At 56.2% G+C, this 25,286-nt stretch overlaps 4 protein-coding genes across 11 annotated transcripts in view; 2 read left to right on the forward strand and 2 right to left on the reverse strand.

The window, feature by feature from the left end:
- Positions 1 to 6,248: 6,248 nt before the first annotated feature.
- COASY (Coenzyme A synthase) lies at positions 6,249 to 10,015 on the forward strand. Of its 3 annotated transcripts, XM_055131466.1 has the most exons (10): positions 6,249 to 6,381; positions 6,749 to 7,459; positions 7,887 to 8,101; positions 8,332 to 8,463; positions 8,561 to 8,750; positions 8,832 to 8,896; positions 9,050 to 9,134; positions 9,282 to 9,379; positions 9,461 to 9,607; positions 9,685 to 10,015. In XM_055131466.1, the coding sequence occupies exons 2-10, from the start codon at positions 6,760 to 6,762 to the stop codon at positions 9,733 to 9,735; spliced, it is 1,683 nt and encodes a 560-aa protein (XP_054987441.1). In that variant the 5' UTR covers positions 6,249 to 6,381; positions 6,749 to 6,759; the 3' UTR covers positions 9,736 to 10,015. The 3 variants fall into 3 exon arrangements, with proteins under 3 accessions (XP_054987441.1, XP_054987443.1, XP_054987442.1); XM_055131467.1 differs by having other exon boundaries at positions 6,327 to 7,459; XM_055131468.1 differs by lacking the exons at positions 9,282 to 9,379; positions 9,685 to 10,015 and having other exon boundaries at positions 9,411 to 9,549.
- Positions 10,016 to 10,523: 508 nt separating this feature from the next.
- Positions 10,524 to 16,361, forward strand: MLX (MAX dimerization protein MLX). Of its 6 annotated transcripts, none has more exons than XM_004608797.3 (8): positions 10,524 to 10,628; positions 11,481 to 11,517; positions 12,044 to 12,133; positions 12,397 to 12,503; positions 12,732 to 12,831; positions 12,953 to 13,052; positions 13,402 to 13,603; positions 15,413 to 16,361. In XM_004608797.3, the coding sequence occupies exons 1-8, from the start codon at positions 10,587 to 10,589 to the stop codon at positions 15,467 to 15,469; spliced, it is 735 nt and encodes a 244-aa protein (XP_004608854.1). In that variant the 5' UTR covers positions 10,524 to 10,586; the 3' UTR covers positions 15,470 to 16,361. The 6 variants fall into 6 exon arrangements, with proteins under 6 accessions (XP_004608854.1, XP_004608855.1, XP_054989587.1 ...); XM_055133612.1 differs by having other exon boundaries at positions 10,530 to 10,811; XM_004608796.2 differs by having other exon boundaries at positions 10,530 to 10,790.
- Positions 16,362 to 16,442: 81 nt separating this feature from the next.
- PSMC3IP (PSMC3 interacting protein) lies at positions 16,443 to 21,075 on the reverse strand. The gene is made up of 8 exons (XM_004608799.2): positions 21,025 to 21,075; positions 20,826 to 20,926; positions 20,659 to 20,748; positions 17,612 to 17,723; positions 16,948 to 17,093; positions 16,820 to 16,873; positions 16,652 to 16,711; positions 16,443 to 16,575 (listed from the first exon to the last, which is right to left on the reverse strand). Exons 1-8 carry the CDS (start codon positions 21,056 to 21,058, stop codon positions 16,519 to 16,521), a joined length of 654 nt encoding a protein of 217 aa, XP_004608856.1. The 5' UTR covers positions 21,059 to 21,075; the 3' UTR covers positions 16,443 to 16,518.
- Positions 21,076 to 22,540: 1,465 nt separating this feature from the next.
- The window catches only part of RETREG3 (reticulophagy regulator family member 3), a 29,733-nt gene continuing 26,987 nt past the window's right edge, over positions 22,541 to 25,286 (reverse strand). Inside the window, exons 8-9 of the mRNA XM_055133347.1 lie at positions 24,950 to 25,082; positions 22,541 to 24,559 (exon numbers count right to left, since the gene is read on the reverse strand). Of these exons, the coding sequence (XP_054989322.1) occupies positions 24,102 to 24,559; positions 24,950 to 25,082 (591 nt within the window). The 3' untranslated portion in view covers positions 22,541 to 24,101. The remainder of the gene's footprint in view (positions 24,560 to 24,949; positions 25,083 to 25,286) is intronic.

Raw genomic sequence — 25,286 nt, forward strand, 5'->3', positions numbered from 1 at the left:
ACGCTTGTTTCTCTGCCCCCCCCACCCCCCACAGCGTCGTCCTTCGCACCCTCCACGGCATGCGGGGGGGGGGGGGGATGGACGCGGCCTCCCAGAAAAGGAGGTCCGGAGAGAGGGATTCCCAGGTTCGGGCCCTGCAGTTGGAGAACTGGGTGCGGGGTGGGGAGTGGGGTAGGGGGAGCCGGGCGTGTCTTGTCCCCGTTCAGGCCAGGGAAGGGCTCATTGGGACCAACCTGATGGTGCTGGCATAGACCAGCTGAATAGACCAGCCAGCTGCTTAATGAGTCAAGAAATAGGGGCGGGATGGGAGGCTAGTGGGAGGGGGGCGCCAGATCGAGAGTAAGCCAGTAGGGCGTTAGTCTTACATGCTGCTGACCCGGGGATCCAGCACCCCTGCATCCCAAATGATCCCCCTGAACATCGCCAGGAGTAGTTCCTGAGTGCAGAGCCAAGAGTGAGCCTCAAGGTCAGCGGGATGTGATGCAAAATCTGAAGCAAAAAAAAGACAAATGAACCGGGCTGGAGTGATAGCACAACGGGTAGGGCGTTTGCCTTGCACGAGGCCGACCCGGGTTCAATTCCCAGCATCTCATATGGTTCTCCGGGCACCTCCAAGAGTAATTCCTGAGTGCATGAGCCAGGAGTAACCCCTGTGCATCACCGGGTGTGACCCAAAAAGCAGCAAAACAAAACTATCAAGTCAGAACATTCTGGAGAAATCATGAAGGGTAGGGGGTAGCAATTACACTATGGTGTGGTTGAACATTATCATAAACAATGAACAGATATAAAGCCCTTGCTTCAGGGGAAGTTCTGGGGGATTTCACGAAATCCTGTTGATCAGCGAATTTCTCGAGTGGGCTCAGTAACCTCTCCATTTGTCCTATCCCTGAGATTTTAGAAGCCTCTCTCTACTCGGCCTTCCCAACAATGCCACATTGGAGGCTCTTTCAGGGTCAGGGGAATGAGATCCAGCTTGTTACTGGCTTTGGCATATGGATACACCATGGGAAGCTTGCGAGGCTCTCCCATGCGGGCAGGAAACTCACAGTAGGTTGCTAGTTTTTCCCAGAGGGAGAAGTAGGTTATAAGATATCGCATCTAGGAGCTTGCTTTTAAGTCTCTGGATGTTGGTTGTTGATGGGATTACACACACCTGGGTTCCTCTGCCAGTACCTTCATGCGTGAGACTTGTCCAAACGTGTGGAGTGGGGCCTTGAGCATGGCTGTGGCCAGGTTTGGGAGGTCTTCGGCCGCCGGGATCTCTGCTTGGGGCCGGGAGGGAAGCTGAAGCCCATCCCCTCTGAGGAGGCCCCGGGGAAGACAGCCAGGCATGTGGGCAAGAGACTCTCTGCCGTGGGGGATTTACTCTTCCTGCCAGAAGATCCATGCAAGGGGCAGATTCTATTGAAGGGTGGATTGGATTTCCCCTTTCCTTAGCCAGTATTCATTTTTTATTTTTTTTTTTGCTTTTTGGGTCACACCCGGCAATGCACAGGGGTCATTCCTGGCTCATGCACTCAGGAATTACCCCTGGCGGTGCTCAGGGGACCATATGGGATGCTGGGATTCGAACCCGGGTCGGCCGCGTGCAAGGCAAACGCCCTACCCGCTGTGCTAACACTCCAGCCCCCTTAGCCAGTATTCATTTAAAGTCGTCTTAAATTTTTTCTTAATAATATTTCTGGTCATTCTGTATGAACACAGTAAGAGATATATTGAGCTTAAAGAATGGCTCTTCAGCTATACAACTTGGGGTCCCAGCGAGTGCTTGCAGCCATGTGTCCAGACTGTGAACTAAGCTTTTGCCCCATGCTGCTCCAGGAAGGGAAATGATGCTATTTCCAACTTAAATCTCCCTGGACTTAATTACTAAAATACAGAAATCCTAAAATCTTTATATCTCTTCATTCTCATCAGTGGAAAACTAATTATCAAATGTTTCCTTGTCAATAGGGCTGTATTCTTGGGGGATAAACTCCAATAAGAATAGTGAGTTCTGTGTTGAAACTCCAACAACAATAGTGAGTTTTGTGTTGAAATAAGGAATGTAATCAAGGTAAAGAGAAAAGGAAGTGAAATTTGTCAGTCTATGTAGGGGGGGGGGGTGTTGGGGGCAGCGGGGGTGGGAGTTATACTGTTTTTGTTTTGTTTTATCTTTTTTTGGTGGTGGAATATGGTCACTGGTGAAGGGATGGGTGTTTGAGCATTGTATGACCGAGACATAAGCCTGAGAACTTTGTAACTTTCCACATGGTGATTCAATTAAAAAAAATAAAAATTAATTAATTAATTTTAAAAAAAGCATGGCTCTTCCTGGGACATCTCGTTATATATCCCACACGACAGTCCTCAGGCCAGGTTAGTCTTTCCTAACCCCAGCAGGTCCTTATCCAGTTAATTCTTTTTGGGTTGTGAGTTTGTTCCATGACTGTGTTCTTAGCTTATACTTTTTATGGCATTTAGCCTATTCATTTTTGATGCCAGGGTAGCTTGCAGCTTGCCCTAGGCCTGTCCATTTCCTTGGAAGGACTCCCCTTTTGGCGTGTCAGGAACTAAGGGCATTTGAGGCTTTAGTAAATATGATGGACACTGAGAAATAAATCGTATTCGGAATCAGTTAACTCCCAGGTTGCAAAAGTATAGCACTGTCTGTCTTCCTGTGTTTATACAAAAAGGACATCACTCTAAAGTAAACTGTCAAGGGCGGGGCCGGAGCAATAGCACAACGGGTAGGGCGTTTGCCTTGCACGAAGCCGACCCGGATTCGATCCCCGGCATCCCATATGGTCCCCCAAGCACTGCCAGGAGCAATTCCTGAGTGCAAAGCCAGGAGTAACCCCTGAGCATCGCTGGGTGTGACCCAAAAAAGAAAAAAAAAAACTGTTAAGGGCATAAAAGAAAGAGAAAATATATTCAAAATCCAGAGTCCTCAGAAGAATATGACTTTGTAAGTCATATTTTTGTCATAAGTCACAATTTATAAGTCATAATCACCTGATTTGGGGATCCAGGTGATTAACAGATAGGGAAAGGGAGAGCACCGAGGAGAGGTTAAAGATAAGCACAGATTGGGCAAAGAAAGGACAACCTGGGGCTGGAGCGATAGCACTGAAGGTAGGGCATTTGCCTTGCACGTGGCCAACCCGGGTTCGATTCCCAGCATCCCATAGGGTCCCCTGAACACTGCCAGAAGTAATTTCTGAGCACAGAGCCAGGAGTAACCCCTGTGCATCACTGGGTGTGACCCAAAAAGCAAAAAAAAAAAAGGAAAGAAAGAGAGAGAAAGAAAGAAAGGAAAGAAAGAAAGAAAGAAAGAAAGAAAGAAAGAAAGAAAGAAAGAAAGAAAGAAAGAAAGAAAGAAAGAAAGAAGAAAGAAATGAAATGTTGCTGTTGGACATGGAGCGGGCAGGAGCAACTCCATCATGCCTGGTTCCTGCTTCACATCTTCTTTTACTTAAACCTTTTTGTTTTTCTTAAAAACCCGCTTCTCCCCCTGGCCATCTGCAAGGGAAGGACAACTGGCTGAAAACTCGGCCTTGGCAAATAGTTGCATAACCGCTATCTATAGAAGGGATGCAGGTGGGGCGGGCAGCTGCCAGAATATTCTGAAGACCTATCTAGATGGCCTCTCTGTAACTATTTGTTTGTACTATTTGAAATTGTTTCCTTCTGAATTATGAAACTTGCAATTTTCACTTACGTTTCTGTTTGAATTTGTAAGCCCGGGCTATGACATAAGCACTGACTAGAAAATTTGCGGCTTCTCCCTTGTTCGACATCTTGCTTGGGCCTGTGTGTCTAGAAGCTTGACCCCAGCTCGCTGGCTTAATAAACTCCACTTGTGTGTTACATTACTGGCTGAACCCTTTGTGCGGGTTCGGAGAGGGGGAAATTATCGACCAACAGTTACCAACAGTAGTGGGCAGAGCCTGCTTAGAGGGGAGGGTTGAGGAGCCTGCTGAGATTTGGGCATTTGTGTAGGACCACAGCGGGAGGAAGGCTCCACTGGAAGTGCCCCAGCTCCTTCCCGTTAGGGTTCTCTGGTCTACTATGGCTCCTTTGCGAAGGTTCTGTAAAGGGGTTGGACCCAGATGGCAAAAATCCAAGGCATAGGACTTGTTCTCCAAGCCCAGTTCAGCTCTTCTTTCTTTCCAGGAAAATTATGTTTTCTTTACTTTCCTATTATTATTATTTTAACTGGACCCAGCTTTACTCTGAGTCATGAAAAGGCATATGCATCCAAGTGATCACCGCAGATACAATTTTCAGTTTTTCATTTTGATGATGCAAAATAAATGCTGAGTTGGCATTATTAACCCCCGTTTCCTCTGGCGCCCGCCCGGAAAACTTTTTCTTTCATAGTTAGCACTGTCGTCCCATTGCTCATCGATTTGCTCAAGCAGGCACCAGTAACGTCTCCATTGTGAGACTTCTTATGGTTTTTGGCATATCGAATACGCCACGGGTAGCTTGCCAGGGTCTGCTCTATGGGCGGGATACTCTCGCCCTCTCCGAGAGGGACAGAGGAATCGAACCCAGGTCGGCTGCATGCACGGCAAGCACCCTACCCACTGTGCTATCGCTCTAGTCATAGTTACCATCAGCAAATTGGTGGATCCAGAGGACTTGCTGTTAACTCTATGGAGAGCAAACTATTTCAAAAGTGTATTCCAATCCATTTCTTCTTTTATATTCTGAAACATCTTCGTTATATTGTGTGATAAGGAGGTCCCAAAGGATGGTGGTGGCGCCCAAGGTCAGCCCCACTTTGAGCCAGTCGGGTTTGTCCTCTGGCAATTCCCGATGGAGAACAGTGCCGGCAAGGCAGCCGGCGGGAGGGCAGCAGCCTGGACAGAGGGCAGGCAGGGCAGCACCATCTTGCAAGCTGCACTTGACTATTATTATTACTGTGTGCTGGGCACTTGCCTCACACGCAGCTGACCCAGGTTAAATTCCCAGCACCATAAATGGGCCCCGAAACACAAGAGTGTATCCCCACCACGGAGTTCTCTCTAAAATCCTGAAGATGGCACCTCAAAGCAGCCTGTTCCCCTACCCTTGACTCCGGGGGCAGGTCCAGCTTCTTTGGCACTCCAAGCTGAGCCACTCTGGGGACTGCTTCAAGAATACAAAAAACCTCCCCTGCCCCAATGAGACCCCGGGTTGCTGCCCACTAATGGCCCTTCCAGCTACTGATTAAGCTGCTTAACGGCCATGATCCCAGAGACACACTAACCAATCCCGGAACCCAGTGGCTTTTGGCAGAAATCCCTCCAGATTGAGCTCACCTGCAACCCCCACCTGTCTCAGCGGTTCCGGGTGGCCCAGCGAGCCCCCATGCGATCCATGAGACCTATTTGTCCCTAAAACACCCGGGGGGCCAGTCTCCCCATCGATGAACTGGGGGCGCGGTCAGAGCTGTCCCGTTATCTCCCACGGGAGGACCGTGCACCGGGAAGGCGCCAGAGGAAACGGGGGTTCGGACAGAGCTGTCCCGTTATCTCCCACGGGAGGACCGTGCACCGGGAAGGCGCCAGAGGAAACGGGGGTTCGGACAGAGCTGTTCCGTTATCTCCCACGGGAGGACCGTGCACCGGGAAGGCGCTAGAGGAAACGGGGGTTCGGACAGAGCTGTCCCGTTATCTCCCACGGGAGCACTGTGCACCGGGCAGGCGCCAGAGGAAACGGGGGTTCGGACAGAGCTGTCCCGTTATCTCCCACGGGAGGATCGTGCACCGGGAAGGCGCCAGAGGAAACGGGGGTTCGGACAGAGCTGTCCCGTTATCTCCCACGGGAGCACTGTGCACCGGGCGGGCGCCAGAGGAAACGGGGGTTCGGACAGAGCTGTCCCGTTATCTCCCACGGGAGGACCGTGCACCGGGAAGGCGCTAGAGGAAACGGGGGTTCGGACAGAGCTGTCCCGTTATCTCCCACGGGAGGGCCGTGCACCGGGCGGGCGCCAGAGGAAACGGGGGTTCGGACAGAGCTGTCCCGTTATCTCCCACGGGACGACTGTGCACCGGGCGGGCGCCAGAGGACTGCAGGACCACCGAACCCTAACTTAGACGCTGCCCCGACCCCACCTCCGTGCCCGGAACTTATCAGCTGTCTTTGCCGCTGACTCCCGGGTGACCGGGCTAATTCCCCGTCCGCGGGCGGTGCAGGACCCCACGCCGGACCTAGCCCAGAGCCCGCCCCACTCCGCCCCGCCCCCCAGGAAACCTCGCGACGATTCCGCCCCGAACCGGCGCCAGAGGTTTGGCCCGTCTCGGCCCCCGTAGCGCGGAGCTCCCAACGTTTGCTTCCGGGTCGCGGCGCGGGGCGGGGCCGGCCGTAACCTCCGCGGCGGTGCCAGCAGAACTGAGCCGGGAGGTCGCAGTAAGTAGCGGGGCCGAGCCGAGGCCGAGCACCCCTCTTGACTCACCTCCCTCGAGCCCTTGGAGGCCCCGGTGCAGTCTAGCCGGAGGGCCGGGGAGTCCCGCGTCCCGGGGGGCCACGGCCCAGGGGCTTGTGGCCGGCGGTCCCCTGCCCGGATCGCCGTTTAGTCCAGCGAAAGTCACGGCCGCGTCCGAGCCCTGAGGAAACCGAGTCGTAGAGCACAGCCCCGAGGCGCCGTTGAACCAGGGTCCGCTCCCACCCCCGGCTTCCTCGCGGAGGACGTGGTCAAGGTCCCCTTGCTTTGGGTCCAACGCCCCGCGCGTCCCCTTCCCCCACCGGTCACCCTCGCCCCCTTGACTGTCTGCAGGCCTGGGCAGCATGTCCCTGTTCCGATCGGGCCTCCTGGTGCTGACAACGCCGCTGGCCTCCCTGGCCCCGCGCCTGGCCCCTATCCTGACCTCGGCGGCCCGGCTGGTGAATCACACGCTCTACGTCCACCTGCAGCCGGGCATGAGCCTGGCGGGTCCGGCGCAGCCGCAGTCCAGCCCCGTGCCGGCCACGTTTGAGATTCTCGATTTCATCTCGCACTTCTATGCCGGCGCCGACGTCCACCGGCACCTGGACGTCCGCATTCTGCTGACCAACATTCAACCCAAGAGCCCCTTCCACCCTGCTCTGCCCGATTCCGTCCAGAACCTCGCCCACCCGCCGGAAGTGGTGCTCACCGACTTCCAGACCCTGGACGGAAGCCAGTACAACCCGGTGAAGCAACAACTAGAGCGTTATGCCACCAGCTGCTACAGTTGTTGCCCACAGTTGGCCTCGGTGCTCCTGTATCCCGACTATGAGCACTTGGAGCTGCCCGTGGCCACCCCCGAGGGCCTCTTGCCCTCCACCATCAGGCCGGCCTCTCCAGTAGCCAGGTCTCCGAAGCAGCCAGTGCGTGGCTACCAGCGTGGGGCTGTGGGTGGCACTTTCGACCGCCTGCACAATGCACACAAGGTGTTGCTCAGTGTCGCCTGTATCCTGGCCCAGGAGCAGCTTGTGGTGGGAGTAGCCGACAAAGACCTCTTGAAGAGTGAGTGAGAGAGATCCTGGTTAGCGGCTGGGGCTGGGCCTTCCCCCCCCAACTCAGACACACCCTTGCCAGACTGAGGGGAGACCGTGCCCACCCATTCCTTACCATCCCTCCCCGAATCACTCAGTGCTAGGTGAATAATGTGGTCCCCGGACAGGGGCTAGGCGCTTCGGCCACGTTCTCCAGGTGATGATTCCGAAGTTGGAATAAGTGAGTTGTAGGTAGTAGTCCCCAAGACAGAAGAAGGGACCGACCGGTGGAGTGTGTGCTTCTTGGGGGTTCCGCGTCTGACTTGGGAGCCCCCGACCACATGCCCGCCTGTGCCCACTGCCTCCACCGAGTAGCCCTCTCCTGCCACCAGGGATGTTGGGGAAGCGTTTCTCCAGGGGAAGCATCTCACGGAGCCTCCGGCTTCTTCCTTCCGCAGGCAAGTTGCTCCCTGAGCTGCTCCAGCCCTACGCAGAGCGCGTGGAACATCTGAGTGAGTTCCTGGTGGACATCAAGCCCTCCTTGAATTTTGATATCATGCCCCTGCTGGACCCCTATGGGCCCGCTGGCTCTGACCCCTCCCTGGAGTTCCTGGTGGTCAGCGAGGAGACCCACCGTGGGGGGATGGCCGTCAACCGCTTCCGCCTTGAGAATGTAACCCCGGAGGGAGCCCATCAAAGGGAGTGGAGGGGGCTGAGGAGGCCATGGTGGGGGGCTGCTGGAAGCCCATGACCACGGCCAGAGGAGGGGAGAAAGGGTGCAGGGTGGTGGGATGAGGCGAGGCGGCCAGCTTGCTCTCTGGGGTAGGAAGGACTGATGGGGACAGGTTGGCCGTCCGTGTGGCACCTCCATGTCGCCGTTCCTTCCCTCACCCCTTCTCCTAGGGCCTGCAGGAGCTTTCCTTGTACCAGATCAAGCTGCTGAAGGACCAGAGCCACCAGGAGAATGAAGAGGACAAAGTCAGCTCCTCCAGCTTCCGCCAGCGAATCCTGGGAGAGCTGCTACGGCCTCCAAATGTGCGCCTCCACTCCTGAGGGGGAACTGGGACCCCTGGAGAGACTGAGGGGGGCTTAGGGAGAGTAACTGTGGGGCTGTCTCTCATTAACCCCCCAGAAGAGGCCAGAGCTCCCCGCGTCTCTGTACGTGATCGGGCTGACGGGCATCAGTGGCTCCGGGAAGAGCTCTGTGGCTCGGCGGCTGAAGGACCTGGGGGCGTTTATCATCGACAGTGACCAGCTGGGCCATCAGGCCTACACCCCGGGCGGCCCTGCCTACCAGGCCGTTGTGCAAGCCTTCGGGACAGGTACTGCCAGGGAGAGCTGGAGGTGATCTGAAGTGAGGAGGTGGCCTGGCCTCTTCAGCCTGTTCTGTCTCTGTCACCTAGAAATTCTCCATAAGGATGGCGTCATCAACAGGAAGGTCCTGGGCAGCCGCGTGTTTGGAAACAAGGTAAACACACCCCAAAGAATTCTGCTGCTCCACCCGGCCAGCACTGGGGACCCAGTGGGTCACTCTGCTCCAGGCCAGCATGCCAGTGTCCATTCAGGTTCCCTCCGGGGCTGACCTCCAATGTACTCACGTGCCCACCCTGTCCCCCTGCAGCAGCAGATGAAGATCCTCAGAGACATTATGTGGCCGGTTATTGCACAGATGACGCGGGAGAAGATGGTGCACGCTGCCGAGGAGGGTGAGTGGGAGGGAAGGCGGGAGGGCCTGGTGGGCTGCTCCCGGCCCCGAGTCACAGCGTCCACTCCCCGAAGGACTGGCCCACTGGCTCTCTGACTGGTGCAGGTGGCAGGGTGCCGCCCGCAGTGACTGGGGGGTCTCCCTGCAGGAAAGCGTGTGTGCGTGATTGATGCCGCCGTACTGCTTGAGGCCGGCTGGCAGAACATGGTACATGAGGTGTGGACCGTGGTCATCCCTCAGACGGAGGTATATCCGGCCCCCCCACCCCCCTCTGCAGACCGTGCCCTGCCCTGAGCCAGAGCTGACACGTGCCTCCTGTGTGCCCAGGCCATCCGCCGCATCGTGGAGAGGGACGGCCTGAGCGAGGCTGCGGCCCAGAGCCGCCTGCAGAGCCAGATGTCTGGGCAGCAGCTGGTGGAGCAGAGCCACGTGGTGCTGAGTACCTTATGGGAGCCTCAGTTCACTCAGAAGCAGGTGAGCAGGTGGGGCTGTGGTCAGAGGGCGCCCACCCGAACCTGAACCCACCTCCTAAGACTCTGGCCTGCCCAAAGGTGGAGAAAGCCTGGAGACTCCTGCAGGAGCGCATCCCCAAGCCGCTATAGACCCGGACTGACTCAGATTCCCTGCGGAGTCACATTGGTCCTTGGAGGGATCACAATCCAGCAGAGAGGTGGCATCGGCCTAGGGCCCTGAGCTCAGCCTCGCAGGACAAGGCGGGTGCACCAGGAAGCCCATCCAGCCCGCTGGCATTTGGCAACACCGAGTATGTGGCTCGTGGGAGAGCACGACCCCGCATTCCATCCCCACGTGTTGGGGTGTGTGCCTACTGGGACCAGGAGAAATGTGGAACTTATAATAGAATTAAAGGTCAATATTTCCAGACCTGCCTGTGTGTTGTCTGCTTTCTGCTCCCATAATTCCTGGGCGGTCTCTGGGGCCCAGGTGCAGGGCCGACAGGAGCTGGGAACTTCTGAAGCTAGCCAGACCAGGTCAACCTTAGCCCGGCCGGCCTTCGGGCGGTATAAAGTAGCAAACAGGCTCTTTGCAGGCTTAAATTGCCCAGGTCTGCCAGGCGCTGGCAGGGCGCGGAGAGCTCCTGTTTCACCAGCCAAGCAGTATCTGGGGCTGTGCTCAGCTTGCAGCCTGGCGGGGTCCGGGGAAACGGCCGGCGGGGCACGTGCGCACACCTTTACAGCAGCGGAAAGCCTCGGATCAGGACCCTTTCGGGCGCTCTGCCCGGAGGGACCCGAAAACAGCGCCCGTAGAACAGCCTGAGGCCGGCCAGCCCCTCCCCCGGCTGCGTACGCGCCTGGGCCCGCCTCCCTTGCGCCGCGCGTGCGCAGCATCCGCCCCGGCCTTGGATTGGTGGCCTCTGGTCACGTGGGCGGGCCTCGCCTCTTCCTCGCGGCTGGGGGCCCGGCCTCTGGCTCGTTTCCGGTACGGTGGGTCGGAGATGACGGAGCCGGGCGCCTCGCCGGAGGACCCCTGGGTCAAGGCAAGCCCCGTGGGCGCGCACGCCGGCGAGGGGAGGTCGGGTCGGGCTCGTGCACGTAGGGGGTTCGGAAGACGAGGGGATTCCTGGCAGTCCCCAAAGTCCCCCCCGCTCTCCGGGCCCCGGGGCTGCAGAGAAGACAGCTCTTACCCCGCCTGTACCAAGGTGGGGACGCAACTGACCGAGGCATGTGTGAGCGCGGGGCACGTGGGGGGTGGGGGCCGCGGGCGGGGGGCGAGGGGTGAGCCGGGGCTGGCGCTCCCACGGCCTGGCCAGCCTTGGCTCTGGGTGGAAAGCCTGTGTTCACTAGGGATACGTGTGTGTGTGTGTGTAGATGTGTGTGCGCTGGGTGGAAAGCGTGTACACTGTGTACACTGGCGACGTACACGTGTGTGTCTGTGTCTGAATCTTCAACTGCCTGTGCTCCGTACACGTGTGTGTTTGTGTGTGTGTGTGTCTGAATCTTCAACTGCCTGTGCTCCGCAGGTGTGTGTAATTGGGTGTGTGTGATGGAGTGTTTAATGAAGAAGTGTGAGGGTGGGGTGACTAGGGGTATCTGTAATTGGGGTTGTATGATTCGGGATGTCTAATTGGAGGGTGTTATGGGGGGTGTTTCTGGGAGGTGTGTCATTGGTTGTATGTGATTTGTGGTGTGTAGTTTGGGTATGTATATTCGGGAATGCCTGGGGACCTGTGAAATTGGGGTTATGTAATTTGGGGTGATGGGGGGGATGAGTGTGTGTGATTTGGGGTGTACATCTGTACCTGGGTGTGCCTGTGGGTATTGTCACTGCGTAAGCGAATCCTTCCCCAGAGGCAGGCTTCTGATGTACCTCTCCCATGTTGGTGCCACAGGTGGAGTATGCCTATAGTGACAACAGCCTGGACCCCGGTGAGTGTCTTCCCCGCCATTCAAACCCCTGTGGTTTGAGTGGCTCTGCCAGACTTGACCCTGCCAGTGACTGCCCTGAGATTCTTTCTGGCTTAAGAGAATGAGGGAGGAGCAGAGCAGTGATGGAGTAGTGACAGTCTTGTGCCTCCCGCAGCCAGGTGCCACTTTGTGATCGAGGAGATCATTGCAGGCTGGAGGAGCATCCTAGACACTAAGGAACAGGGCGTTATGATGGGGCATGACAATAAGTGGGACTCAGTCTGGTTGGCTTTTTGTCTGTGGCCACGTCCAGTGGTGCTCGGGCCTTATTCCTGGCTTTGCACTCAGGGATCACTTCCTGGCAGTGCCCAGGGCATCATAATGGGGTGTTGGGACCCAGGTCGGCCGCATGGAAGGCAAGAGCCCTACCCACTGTACTGTCTCTCTGGCCCTCTTGTTGGCTTTGCAGTTGAAGGAGAGAAATCATTTCAGCGTCCTCGAAGTATCCTCCCAGCCACCCATAGTGATCGGGACCTCTCTTTTCCAGGGCTTTTTGTAGAAAGCTCTCACAAGGGGAGTGTAGTGTCCAGAGCTAATAGCATCGGTTCCACCAGTGCCTCTTCCGTCCCCAACACAGGTAGGCAGCAGCATCCACCCCCACAGGGGACTCAGATGTCATTATCTTACTATCTTCCCTAAAGTGGGAGTTCATCACCCATGCCAGGATCTTGTCATCCTACTGCTGGACACAGGGTCTCGCCATCTTTCACCTCATGTAGGGGGCTAGGTTCTTCCATGCATCTACTAGCTCTAAGTACCGATTCTTCCATGTGGGGGGGTATGCGGGCTAGCTGGACTCCACCGGGCCCCAGCATGATCTCTGCCTGTCCCCAACTCTAGATGATGAGGACAGTGATTACCACCAGGAGTCCTACAAAGAGTCGTACAATGACCGCCGACGGCGCGCCCATACTCAGGCCGAGCAGAAGAGGCGGGATGCCATCAAGGTGACTGGGGGAGCCAGCCCCGCACCCGCATATCAATGCCCCACAGTATCATGTACCTGAGCCCCAGACCCATCAGACTGGCCCCGTAGTCCCAGACATGACTGTCTCCCTCCTTCCAGACCCCCGTCCCTTTGGGTGTGAGCGTGAGACTGTCGCAGAGAGAAAGGTTTGTGCCCTTTTGGCATAGCCCCTCAGAGCTAGCTGCCCTGTCCCCTGCTGTTTCCACAGAGAGGCTATGACGACCTTCAGACCATCGTCCCTACCTGCCAGCAGCAAGATTTCTCCATTGGCTCCCAGAAGCTCAGCAAAGCCATTGTTCTACAGAAGAGTATGGCCAGGGGGTGGGGCCCCCTCCTGGGTGTGGTGGTTGTAATGGGAGACTCGGGTCTTTGGGAGAAGGGGACAAAACCATGTCCCTTTGTTTGAGACTTGCTTTGTGTCAACTCCAGCCATCGACTACATCCAGTTTCTACACAAGGAGAAGAAAAAGCAGGAGGAGGAAGTATCCACACTACGTAAGGACGTCATGGCCCTGAAGATCATGAAAGTGTAAGGGGGTCTGGCCTTTTGAGGGGGGCCGGGAGCTTCTGAGGGACTTCGAGGCTGGCTTACGTGCATGCCTCTCCTAGATCACAGGCTGAGTCAGGTAATAGAGTGTAGGTAAGACGCTGTCCTTCAGGCGACCCCTCAGAGGCAGGCTCTACCCGATCCTCCAGCCCCTGGCACGTAGCAGACCCTGGAAATGCCTGCGGGATTCATGGAGAGGAGCTAAGGCAGTATCTAGACATCACAAAACCCTGGGACTCCCCATCCTGGGGGTACGAAGGGTCACGCTGTTTTTCTGGCTGGCGATCAGAGCTGCTGCAGTGCTCAGCTGTACTTTGCTGCTCCCTTTCAGGAACTATGAGCAGATCGTGAAGGCGCACCAGGACAACCCCCACGAGGGAGAGGACCAGGTCTCTGACCAGGTCAAGTTCAACGTGTTTCAAGGCATCATGGACTCCCTGTTCCAGTCCTTCAATGCATCCATCTCGGTGGCCAGCTTCCAGGAGCTGTCGGCCTGTGTCTTCAGTTGGATTGAGGAGCACTGTAAGCCTCAGGTATGCACCTCCCTGGTCACTGGCCAGGCGTCCCCACATGTGCTGTCTGTGCTTTTCACCTGGAGGCTTCATTTGGCAAGTGTGTGAGCGCGCACTCCTGCAAAGCCTGCCGGAGTCTGCTCAGCGGGAGGTAAGGCCGCCTCTGGCATCAGCCCTGATCATTGGCAGCAGAATTACCTGGGTTTGGGCAAGATTCCTGGCCAGCTGGAGTTTCCCCAGGTTATTACAATTATTTGTTAGAGGTGCTGTGTTAATATTAATGATTGCACTGTCTTGCTTTTTGTGGGAGGGGTGGTTGGGTTTCACAGCTAGCAGTGCTCAGGGGTTACTTATGGCTCTGCACTCAGGAATCACTCCTGGTGGTACTAGGGTGGCTGCTTGGCGTGCTGGGGATTGAACACTGGTTGGCCACATGCAAGATAAGCACCCTGCCTGTTATTCTTTTTTTTTTTTTGCTTTTTGGGTCACAACCCAGCGATGCTCAGGGGTTACTCCTGGCAGTGCTTGGGGGACCATATGGGATGCCGGGGATCAAACCCGGGTCGGCTGCGTACAAGGCAAACGCCCTACCCACTGTGCTATCACTCCGGCCCCTGCCTATTATTCTTTCTCTCCAGCCCGTCTTTTGCTTTTGAGGCCTGTTTGCTTTTTCTGAGGCTGGAGATTATCCAAGATTGTGGTTTTTTGAGCCACACCAGCAGGTGCTATGGGTTTACTCCTTGCTCTATGCTCAGGGGTGACTCCTAGCAGTACTCAGGGGACCATATCTGGTACCAGGGATCAAACCTGGATGAGCTGCATGAAGACAACGCTCTCTACCTGCTGAACTAACTCTCCAGCCCCTCCCAGCATTTTTACTATGAAATGCTTTAAGTTTACTGCAACATTGTGCAGATATTACAACGAAAACTTAAGTACCCCCCCACACACACCTGAACTCTACCACAATAATCTGTATTTGCTGCATTACACAACTACCCATCTCTATACTCCTTACGGAGTTATTTCAAAGCAAACCAATCAAAATCAGAGGCTTTATTTTTGGCCAAACCTAGTGGTGCTCAGAAAGCCATGAACGAACCCAGGCTTTGAGGCAGTTCCCCGCACCCCCACCCCCCCGCCATTTTGCCTTTTGGGTCATACTCGGCGATGCACAGGGGTTACTCCTGGCTCATGCACTCAGAAATCATCCCTGGCAGTGCTCGGGGGACCATGTGGGATTGCTGGGAATCGAACCCAGGTCAGCAGTGTGTAAGGCAAACGCCCTACCCACTGTGCTATGGCTCCAGCTCCACCCCTTTACTTTTTTTTTTTTTTTTAAGCTTCTTTTGGTTTTTGAATCATACCCAGCTGTGCTTAGGGCTCACTCCTGGTGAGCTTAGGGGACTGTTTGGGGTACCAGAAACGAACCACAGTTGGCCACATACAAGGAAGTGCCCCCCTTTTCTGTCTCCTAAAGAGCTGCGCATGGCTGGGTCTGGAGAGGATCATGCTGAGCGAAATGGGTCACAGGGAGAGGGACAGACACAGAAGAATCTCATTATAGGTAGAATATAAAGTTGTAAATAAACAAATGACCAAAGGCAACAGGATTAGAGACTTGGTCAACTGGCCTGGCCTGGGAAGGGGGTCCCTGGACACTGGCAGAATGGTGGGGGTGGTGTTGGACTGCATGCGTGGAACTGCAGACAGTCCTGTAAACTGTGCTTCATCAGTTAAAGTGGGGGGCATGAAGTAATAAGCGCACACCTTGGACTCAGCAGCCACTGCTGAGCTGACCTGAGTGGTGTCTTTCTGCTGCCCCCGCAGACCCTCCGGGAGATTGTGATTGGCGTCCTGCATCAATTAAAGAACCAGCTTTACTGACCGTTTCTTGGAACCTGCAGACAGCCAGCGAGGCCTTCGAGTCTCCCACTTGGTCCTGGCACCGCTGGGCTTAGGAGATCGGACTGCAGCCCGCGCCCGGCCAGCCGGGTTCCTCCTCGGAGATTGTTCCCTAGCCTCACTCTGAGGGCCTGGGGTGTTTGCGAACGCTTCTGATTAATTTATTATATTGACCATAAAACTCGAACCTACCCAGTCTTCCCCTCTCCCCGTGGAACGTTCCTGGGATGGGAGCTGCTGGGCACCCCAGAGCTCCAGGTCTCTCCCCTTTTCCTAAGCCCCAAGTGTCAGATCATGACCTGTATATATTTGGGGATTCCTCCTGGCCTGTTTAGGTCGCTTGAGTAACAGGTGACCCAACTCTGACAACCCCCTCCCCCCCGGGAGGAAAGGAGTAAAAGAAACTTCTCTCGGTGTAGTTAGGCTAGATGTCTGCCTCCTTGGGTAGGGCTAGTCAGCCTGGGTGGGGGCCAGGCTCCTGCCTCTGCCCTGGACAGGAGAGCAAGCCAGCCGTTCCTCAGGCACTAGTAACGTCAACTGTGACACAATGTTGGCAAAATAAAATTTATTTTTCTACAATTTGCTAAATTTACAATTTTGGAAAATTAACTGGACCTCAAGACCACTCCCAGCCTTGTGGTGCTGCCCAGCTGGCTCCCAGGCCTGGAGTGGACACGGGCCAGGGCAGAGCCCAGCAGTCCTGATGCGGAGGCTCCGAGTTCCCCCTATGTACAGTGGCCTCAAGCCCGTCCACCTCAGGCTCCCTTATGCCTGCCTCAGGTTTGCTATCTGGGAGGCTTTGTATCCAGAGGAAATTAAATATTTTTATATCAGATTATATTACAATAAATATTGCCAAATGCTTTTTCCTTCAGCATTGTTCCAAATGTGTGTTAAGATCAAGGTGTGAATGAGGAAGTGAGCGCAACCATCCACTCGTGGCCAAGGCACCCTCCCTCCACCCTCTGGTTCACACCTTTCCCACCTGCTCCACTCAAGGGTGGGACAAAGCCCACCTCAATGTGGCGGGCTCAGGGATCTGGGAGCTTTACATTGTGGTCTTCATCCGTCTCTATCCCAACTTCCTCCTGTGGGCCAACACAAGCGGGTGAGACTCTCTAGATGGAGGGCACTGGGGCGCGAGGGGGGTCGGGGAGCACTTACGAAGAATTGCTTCTTGCTCTTGGGGTAGCCTTCGAGGATTGCATCGAACAGCTCTGTCGCCTGACAAGAAACCACCGCTTTCAGACGGACAGTTCTCAGCCCAGCCTGGGAGACCCCTGGTTCAAGCTGCAGCTTCCCAGGCTGGTCTTGAAGCCCCGGGGAACTTACCATCCGCTTCCGCTTCCTCCACTCCTTGCAGTACTTCTGCCGGTCTCTGTACACCTACAGCAGAAACACGCTGAGCCTGGCAGCCTCCACTTCACCGTGCGGCTGTACCCCCCTGCCACCGGGCTCACCCGCTCCTTCTCCTCGGGAGTCACGTGGTTGGTGGCCGTCTTGATGTTCCTGAGTCTCTCGGTGTAGCCGGCACATTCCTCCTTTAACTCCTGGATCTCTCTCTGCATCTCCGGCGTGGTCAGGGCACTCGTGAGCTCCTTCAGCTCTGCAATCACATCTCTTGGTGTTTGCTTGCTACTCCGAGGAGGGGCTGCTCTCCCCGCCGGCCGGTGTACCCCGGTGAGAGCAGCCAGCGCCCTGCCCCAGAGGGGCCTCTATGCTGGAGGAGGCCAGGCTTAGCCCGCAGGCTCCGTGCTGCTTTCCTCCACACCCACACGTAGAGGCGGGAACGCTGACAACCACGGAAGATAAGGGACCAGAACTGCGTGTCCTTGCATGGCGCCTCCTTGGCGGTAGCCTGAGCACCTGAGGCTGCCCAGCAGAGGGGTCTTTTTTATTTTATTAAGAAACACGTAAGGAGAGAGAAGCATGTGTTTAAGAGAGAACAGACTCCCCAGAGTAGATCTAGGAGGCAAGCAAAGAAACACAAGCAAGTGAGATATGTGTGCGGGCGGGGATCTTGGCTGCATCTAGACAACACTCAGCAGACCATGTGCTTAGTGGCTTCTGGTCTTCGGGCTGACCCTGACCCCAGGGGCCACTCCCAGGGCTGCCCGGTCCTACCAGCCTCCATGTGGCGGCAGCTCTGCTGCAGGCTCTGCACCTCGGCAGTGAGGGCCATGACTTTGGCATCCAGGCTCTGAAGGTCGGCATCACTGACCGTGTCAAACTGCTCCTGCCGACGACAAGGGGAAATAGAACGGGGCTGAAGTGAGGCACATGACAGGAAGGAAAGTTACATCAAGAACCAGGAACTCCTGGGCTGGAACGATAATATAGCAGGTGAGGGGCTTGCCTTGCACAAGGCTGACCCTAATTCAATCATCAGCATCCCCAGTGGTCTCCCGAGCACGACCAGGAGTAAGCCCTGGGCACCGCCACTGGACGTGGCCCAAAACAAAGATTTAAAAAAAAGAACTTTAGGGGCTGGAGCAATAGCACAGCGGGTAGGGCATTTGCCTTGCACGCGGCCGACCCGGGTTTGATTCCCAGCATCCCATATGGTCCCCTGAGCACTGCCAGGAGTAATTCCTGAGTGATGAGCCAGAAGTGACCCCTGTGCATTGCCGGGTGTGACCCCCCCCCCAAAAAAAAAGTAAAAAAAAGAACTTTAATTCTCAACCATCCAGAGGGCCTGGAAAAAAAGTAGGATATTTTTTGAGAAGTCACCCAGTTTAGCACTGGTCCTAATATAAAGGTATAAAAGGGCACGAGTGGGTCAGAGAGATACTACAGGGCTCAAGGATGCCTTGCAAGCAGCTGACCCTGGACGCTGCCTATGGATGCCTAAGCTCCACCGGCCCAACAACCAGAAAAAAGATTTTAATTTCAAATTTCTTAATTTTCAGGCGACGCCCTGAGCTCCTGGCTCTGCGCCCAGAGATCACTTCTGGTGGGTGCGAGGGATCAAATCCAAGTCAGCTGCTTATAAGGCAAATGCCCTACCTACTGTACCTTGGCTCTGGCCTCCCTGGAGCAAAAATTTTAAGAGGCTGGAGAGACTAAACAGGGGTTAAAGTGGCACCTGATCTGATTCCTTGGCCCTGCGCGTGGTTCCCCGACAAGGAATAAACCCTGAGCATCCCTGGATACAACATCAATGACAGTGCATACATGCGTGTGTATATGTGTAAAAGATGAAATCTGACACAGGTCTGCAAAGGGCTTCCAGGTGAAGAGCATGGTGGGGCCACAGCTACCGGGCCCCAAAAGAAATGAGGTCCCCCCTCCCCTTAGAGATCTGCACTAGAAAGTGTTGGGGCCAGAGTGATAGGCTAGTCGGTAGGGAATTTGCCTTGCCTGCAGCCGACCTGGGTTCGATCCCTGGCATATGGGTTCCCCGGGCACCGCCAGAAGGATTTCTGAGTGCAGAGCCAGGAATAAACTCCTGAACACTGCAGGTGTGGCCCAACCGCCAAAAAAAGAAAAGGACAGTGTTGGGGCTCAGAGAGGGTCTTATTGGGGCCTGAGCGATTGTACAGTGGGCAAATCATTTGCCTTACAGGCAGCCAACTAGATTCAATCCCCGCATCCCATATGGTTCCCTGAGCACTGCTGAAGAGTAATTTCTGAGTGCAAAGCTGGGAGTAATCCCTGAACATCGGCGGGTGTGGCCCAAAAATGAAAAGGGAAAAGGGTGCTGTGATTGATGCTGGGAGAAGACCCGAAAGATGTGACTTCAGCAGAGCAACCTGGGTTCTGCTTTTAAGTGAATGTTTAGAGCAGGGGTCAGACCACAGCTGCAAACCCAATCCAACTGGGTACACATTTCTGGGGGGTGGGCATCCTAAACAGGATTTCAGGGGCCAAGCAGGTGGGTTGGCAGTTTAGTGCTAAAGCCTGAGGTCACAGTACTGCTCAGGGCACCCTGGCAGGCTCATTCGGGCATGTGGCACCAAGGATCAAACCCAGGTTGGGTGTTTGCTACACATGTGCCCTAACCCCTTGCACCATTTCCCAGCCCCCTAGTTACACATTTTTGAAAACAAAACCGAACACAGGCGTAACATTCTCATTTCTATAGCTGCTCGTGCTTAACAAGGGCAGACAAAAGTCAGGAAAAGGTAGTGACTGTCCAGCTGTGACAAGAGACCTCTGGGCCTGCAAAGTTAAAAAATACTAACCCTCGGGGCCAGGGTCATAGTCCAGCACGGAGGGCATTTGACTTGCACTTAGCCGACCTGGGTTCAATCAAGAGCACTCCATATGGTTCCCCGAGCACTGCCGCGAGTGCTCCCTGAACGAAGACAGGAGTAAGCCCTGAGTATTGCCAGGTGTGACCCAAAAATTTGCACGGCACTGTCTGTCCTCCCATTGTTCAGTAATGTCTCCATTGTGAGACTTGTTGTTACTGTTTTTGGCATATCGAATATGCCACGGGTAGCTTGCCAGGCTACCCAAAAACTTAAAAAAACAAAAACCCCTAACCACCCTGCTAACCTTTCCTCAGATCTTCAATAGAGTAGGAAGCATCAAAATGGGCCTGGGCTGCTTTGGTCAGCTTCATCAGTGACTGAATAAACAGCAGTACTCCTACATTGGGGGGGGGGGGGAAGGGCCTTGGGGGGCTGGAGCAATAGCACAGCGGTAATTGACTCGGCCCACTGAGTTCAATTCCCAGCATCCCATATGGTCCCCTGACCACCACCAGGAGTAATTCCTGAGTGCAAAGCCAGTAGGTAACCCTTGTGTATTGCCGGGTGTAACCCAAAAAAAAGAAAAAAACAAACAAACAAACAAAGGGTCTTGGGGTAATTTAGATCAGCTGACAGCACCCAGGTGGTGTGGGGTAGAAACACGGATTAGAGTATGTTAGGGAGGTGTGAGGGAACGGCCGGTGGAAATAGAAAAAAAAAAATCATGTGGCCCAGGGTGGGTGTGATCCAGAATCTAGGTTCCAGGCCAGAGACAGCGCACAGGGGAAGGGGGTTGGCCCTGCCCGAGGATGACGACGGTTGCATCCCCACCCCAAACCCCAAAATAGTAATGTTAATAGAGCCAGAATTCCACACTGCGAAGGGGCCTCCAGGCAGAAAAAGAAGCGTGGTGGCAACAGTGCGGGACCCTGCAGCCAGCTCAGTGTCGAGCCCAGGCCCCGCCGCGGCGCTCACCTGGTCGGCGAAGTAGATCTTCTGCTTGCCGAACGCCTTCTCGCGGAGCCTGCCCTGCCGCGCCAGCTGCTCCAGCGCCTTGGCCACCGCCTGCGGGGACACGGCGGCCGGGGCTCAGGCCGGGGCCGGCCCGAGGGCCAGGCCCCCCGGGAGGGACGGGCGCTCACCGCCTTGCCCAGGCCATGGTCCCGCTGCAGGTTCCCGAACACGTCCTGGGCGCTGTAGGGCCTGTTCTGCTCCTGCAGGTACCGCAGGACGATCTCGGGGGCTACGGAGAGACGCGGCGGGAGGGCTGGGGGGTCCCCTGGGCCCACCCCTCCCTCGCCCGCTCCCGCGTCTCCCCGCCGGAGCCCGCGGGCCCGGTACCTCCCGCCGCGGCTTCAGCGCGCGCTTTACTCATCGTCTTTCCCGCCGTCAGACTCCGCAGACCGGACGTCGCCGTTGCCCGGGCAACGGCCCCTTCCGGCGCCGGCGATTGGCTGGCGGGACGGCGCGGCCCCTCCCGGTCCCCGTAGTGTACCGCCCCCCCCCCCTCCCGGCTCCGGGCTCGGTCCTTCGCCGGGACGTGGACTAGTGAACCCCGTCCCGGGACCTCGTCTGCAGCGACGGATGCTCGTGACCTTGCGCTCGGCCTGTGTGTGTGCGCGGATCAGTGCCAGCCTGGACGGACCCTCACTCAAGGTCGCAGAGCCCCGTTATCCGCGGGGACGGCTTCGGACCCACAGTCCAGGCGCCTTCCGTCGCCTCGCCTTATCATCTGTACCGTGGGAACGGGAAGGACTTGCGGGAAGCGAGCCGGGAAGCGCCTGGAAGGAGCCGAAGGTCCCCCCTCCCGCCCGCCCCTCGCTGCGCACACTGGGGGGCGCTCGGCACCTGCTGTTGCGGGGAAGGCGAGGCCCACTCGGTGTCCTGGCAACACCTGACAGGTGCCTCTGCTGCCCGCAGTGGCCAGTTGGACAAAGCCTGAAATAAGCAATTCTAGTTTCTGAGGTCAGCTGAAGGCCAAGGAACAGATGTCCCCGCGGCTCAGACGGGCCAGGCCAACAGCATGGTGGCTTTTAAAGGTTCCTGCTACCAGAAAAAACGTCCCTAGCCTTTGAAATGTGTTTGTCACTCGCTGGGGGAACTTGGGGGGGGCGGGGCGCAGAGCGATAGTACAGCAAATAGGACATTGGCTTTGCACGCGGTCGACCTGGGTTTGACCCCTGGTGTTTCATGGTCTTCCTGAGCCCTCCAGGAGTGAGTCCTGAGAGCAAAACTAGGAGTAAACCGAGCACAGCTGGGTATGGCTACACACCGCCCCCACCTCCGCAAAAAGAAAAAAAAAAAAAAAAAGAAAATGAAGGGCCAAAGAGAGTACAGTGGGTAGGGCATTTGCCTTGCACACAGCCGACCTGGGTTCAAAACCTGGCAACCTTGGAGCTGGAGCGATAGCACAGCGGGTAGGGCGTTTGCCTTGCACACGGCCCACCTGGGTTCGATTCCCAGCATCCCATATGGTCCCCTGAGCACCGCCAGGAGTAATTCCTGAGTGCAGAGCCAGGAGTAACCCCTATGCATCGCTGGGTATGACCCCCAAAAAAAAACACACAACAAAACCTGGCAACCTCATATGGTCCCTGAACCTGCCAGGTGTGATCCCTGAGGACTGCCTGGTGTGGCTCTAAAACAAAAAATTCGAAATGACAGAGCAGGTCTGGTGCCAGCCAGGAGTGGCACTTGCACTCATGTGCCTGGGTTCTGGGGAGGGCACCCATTCTGGTCAATCCAACTGTCACCTATTAACAGAGCAGAGGATACAACACTATCCAACACTGGTCTCTTACAAGATTACTGTCATACAAGATTTATTCCTCAGCACCCTCCCCCCCACCCTCACCCCAATTCACAGTGGAGGACTAAGGAGATTCAGAGCAGGATCCCCCAGGTACAAGAAACCCCTTCCAAAAATTCTGCTCTCCTTCCGTCCCTCCCGCTTGCCAACTCCCAAGGCCTGAAGCTACACACACACTCATGCAAACACACAACCCCCACTCCTTTCCCACACCCTTCCACATCAGAGTTCACCTGTCCAGAGCTGGGGAAACCAGCCAGTGGGGAGACGCCGTTACATTTGACCTTCACCATTAGGCACCGAGCCTGTCTTCCTTCCCCACTGTCAACTGTTTTCCTTCCCTGGCCTTTACCGGGCCCATCAACCCAGAGCAAACATGTTCACACACTCCCCCAGCAGCACGTGAAAACGGCCTCTGACATCCCTCACCCGGGTCTGGGATGTTGGGGGAATGGTCCCTGAGGATCAGCAAAGGGTTGATGCAGAGAAAAGAGGACAGAGCGCTCAGCTGGAGCCCTGACTAGGAAAGAGCCTGGCATGGCTTAGGGCTACCATTTTTGGTCTTGTCTCACATGATTCTACAAGGGGCAGTAGAAGTTACTCCTTAGAGGGGTTTGCTGATTCTAGACATTTTCTTGCAACTGGGCTCATCTGTAAGAAGGCCCTGCCAAGCTGTGGGGGGGTGGGGGGTGGGGCCGTCGATGAAAAGAAAAAGCATTAGGGTTGCTGAACAGGGAGTAAGAAAAGCTGGTGCAAGGAAGAGCCGTGGCTCCTGGGATGAATGCCACTGAGCTATTTGTAAAGTGCTACTTCTGACATTCCCCCCACAGGATTATTGCTTCCCCAGAGGAGCACGGAGAAACAGGAACACAGGAATGGGTGTGGTATTGCTTTGCTCATTGCTCAGGCTGACGGTCAAGTGGAGCCAGGGGGTTAGCAGCACCAAAGATAACCAAGCAGCCCCATAGATTCCGGCACCCGCCCTCCTGCCGGCTCACCCCGAGGCCCACTCTGCATCGTGTTCACATTTCTTAAATTCGGCATCCTTCTGGAGCACTGGGTTAGGCCTCCAGAAATGCAGAAGAGCCGAGACAGATAGTGCAGGCCTGCTGTATAGAACCAAAGGCCAGGCTCGCCTAGGAAACGAGAACAATCCAATCATGGCCGGGCAGAAGAGGAGGAAGACATGAAACTCGTTCAGCCGCCACCCTTCTGCAGCGCTAGGGAGGTGACCGCAGGAGGAAGGAAGGAAAGGGATCTATCACTGAGAACCCCGAGCACCCATACCCAAAAGCGAAGAGCGGCTCCCCTCCAGGGGGACCACTACCCCTGACACTCTGTTCCCCACAAGTACCTTCCCGGTGGAGAGAAGCCTCCCTGGGGACTCACGCTCTCACCCGGAGCCTGAGCTCAGCAGTGGGGATTCTGCTGCCGCGGGGGAGGGAGTGTGCTCTCTCCCCAGGCCTCGGAACACCAGCCAGGCCACCCAGCACGCAAGTGTAATTCAGGGAACAGGCCCGGACTCTCCCCCTGCCCTTCCGGATACGGGATGGGGAGGAAAACAAGCCCAAGCCTCAGTGACCCTCCCCCCACAAGGCGAGTCTCTGCCTCAGTGGCTCCTGGAACTGGAAGGGTCCAGCTGATTTAGCTCCGACTGGTCCAGAAGTTCAAAATCGTCCCCTTCAGCATCAGTGTCCAGGTCCGAGCTGGGAGCCCGGAGGTAGCCTCTTGTCGCTCTCCGGGGGGGCGGGCCCGAAGGCCCTGGCTGAGAGGCCCCCGACAGGGCCAGCTGGATCATGCCCTGCGAGACCAGGCTGGCAAGATTGCTGGTGAGGTTGGATCCTGCAGGCAGGGCGGACAGCAGCAGCTGTGGCAGTGCAGCCTCATCGTGGCTGGCAGCGGGCGCCTGCGGCTCCTCGGCCCCCAGAGGGGACCGGAACAAGGAGCTGGGCATCCCGATGCTGGTGTCGTCCTCATCATCCAGCCCCGCTGGGTCCACATTAATGGAAGGGAAGTCTGGAAGGTCTCTGGCGAAGGACTCCTCGGCATCACTGTGGCCGTCGAGGTCTGGAAGAACAGAGGGGTGTCTGTGACATGGCACCAACCGGAGCTCCACGGCCCCAGCCCCGCAAGGCAGGTCCCTGAAGCCTGACTGCCCAGCCCAGGACTTCTCAGGGTGCCCGTGAAGGCCACGCTCCTGCTCAGCGTTTCCCCTCCAATGACAGAACGCCGAGCTGCCTACTGGCCAGAGGCTTCTCCGTGGAGCGACCATGGGACTGACCGCTACAGGAAAGCAGGAGCACCACCCCACAGCCGCCCCCACTGCTGCTCTGCCACCTGCCGCAGCTCAGAAAACAAGGCGGCAGGAGAAAGGGGCAGCCGCTCTGGCCTGTGGCCTGGGAAGCGGAGAGGCAGCCATCGCGGCCACTGTCAACGCTGGCACACGGTCACCCTCACCTTCCGAGCCTTCCGTGAGAGGGGTCTGGCCCCTGGAAAGGTTGAACGTGCCGTTGTCTGTACAGGAGGCCTCAGCATCTGAGTGCTCAGAGTCGGTGATGGCCAACTCTCTGGCAACAGTAGAATCATCCAGCTTAGGAAAGAGAAGACCGACAAGCCTGAGTGATGCCGCCCGCCGTTAGCAACTGAGTGCGGTTCCCCACGACAGCTTCGTAAAGGAGCTGGTCCAAAGGCGAGCCTGCGCCTGGCCAGTGGGACTCAAATCAAAATCTTTTTTTTTTTTTTTTTGGCTTTTTGGGTCACACCCGGCGATGCTCAGGGCTGACTCCTGGCTCTG

This window comes from Sorex araneus, chromosome 3 (genome assembly GCF_027595985.1).
Source record: "Sorex araneus isolate mSorAra2 chromosome 3, mSorAra2.pri, whole genome shotgun sequence".
Taxonomy (NCBI): Eukaryota; Metazoa; Chordata; class Mammalia; order Eulipotyphla; family Soricidae; genus Sorex; species Sorex araneus.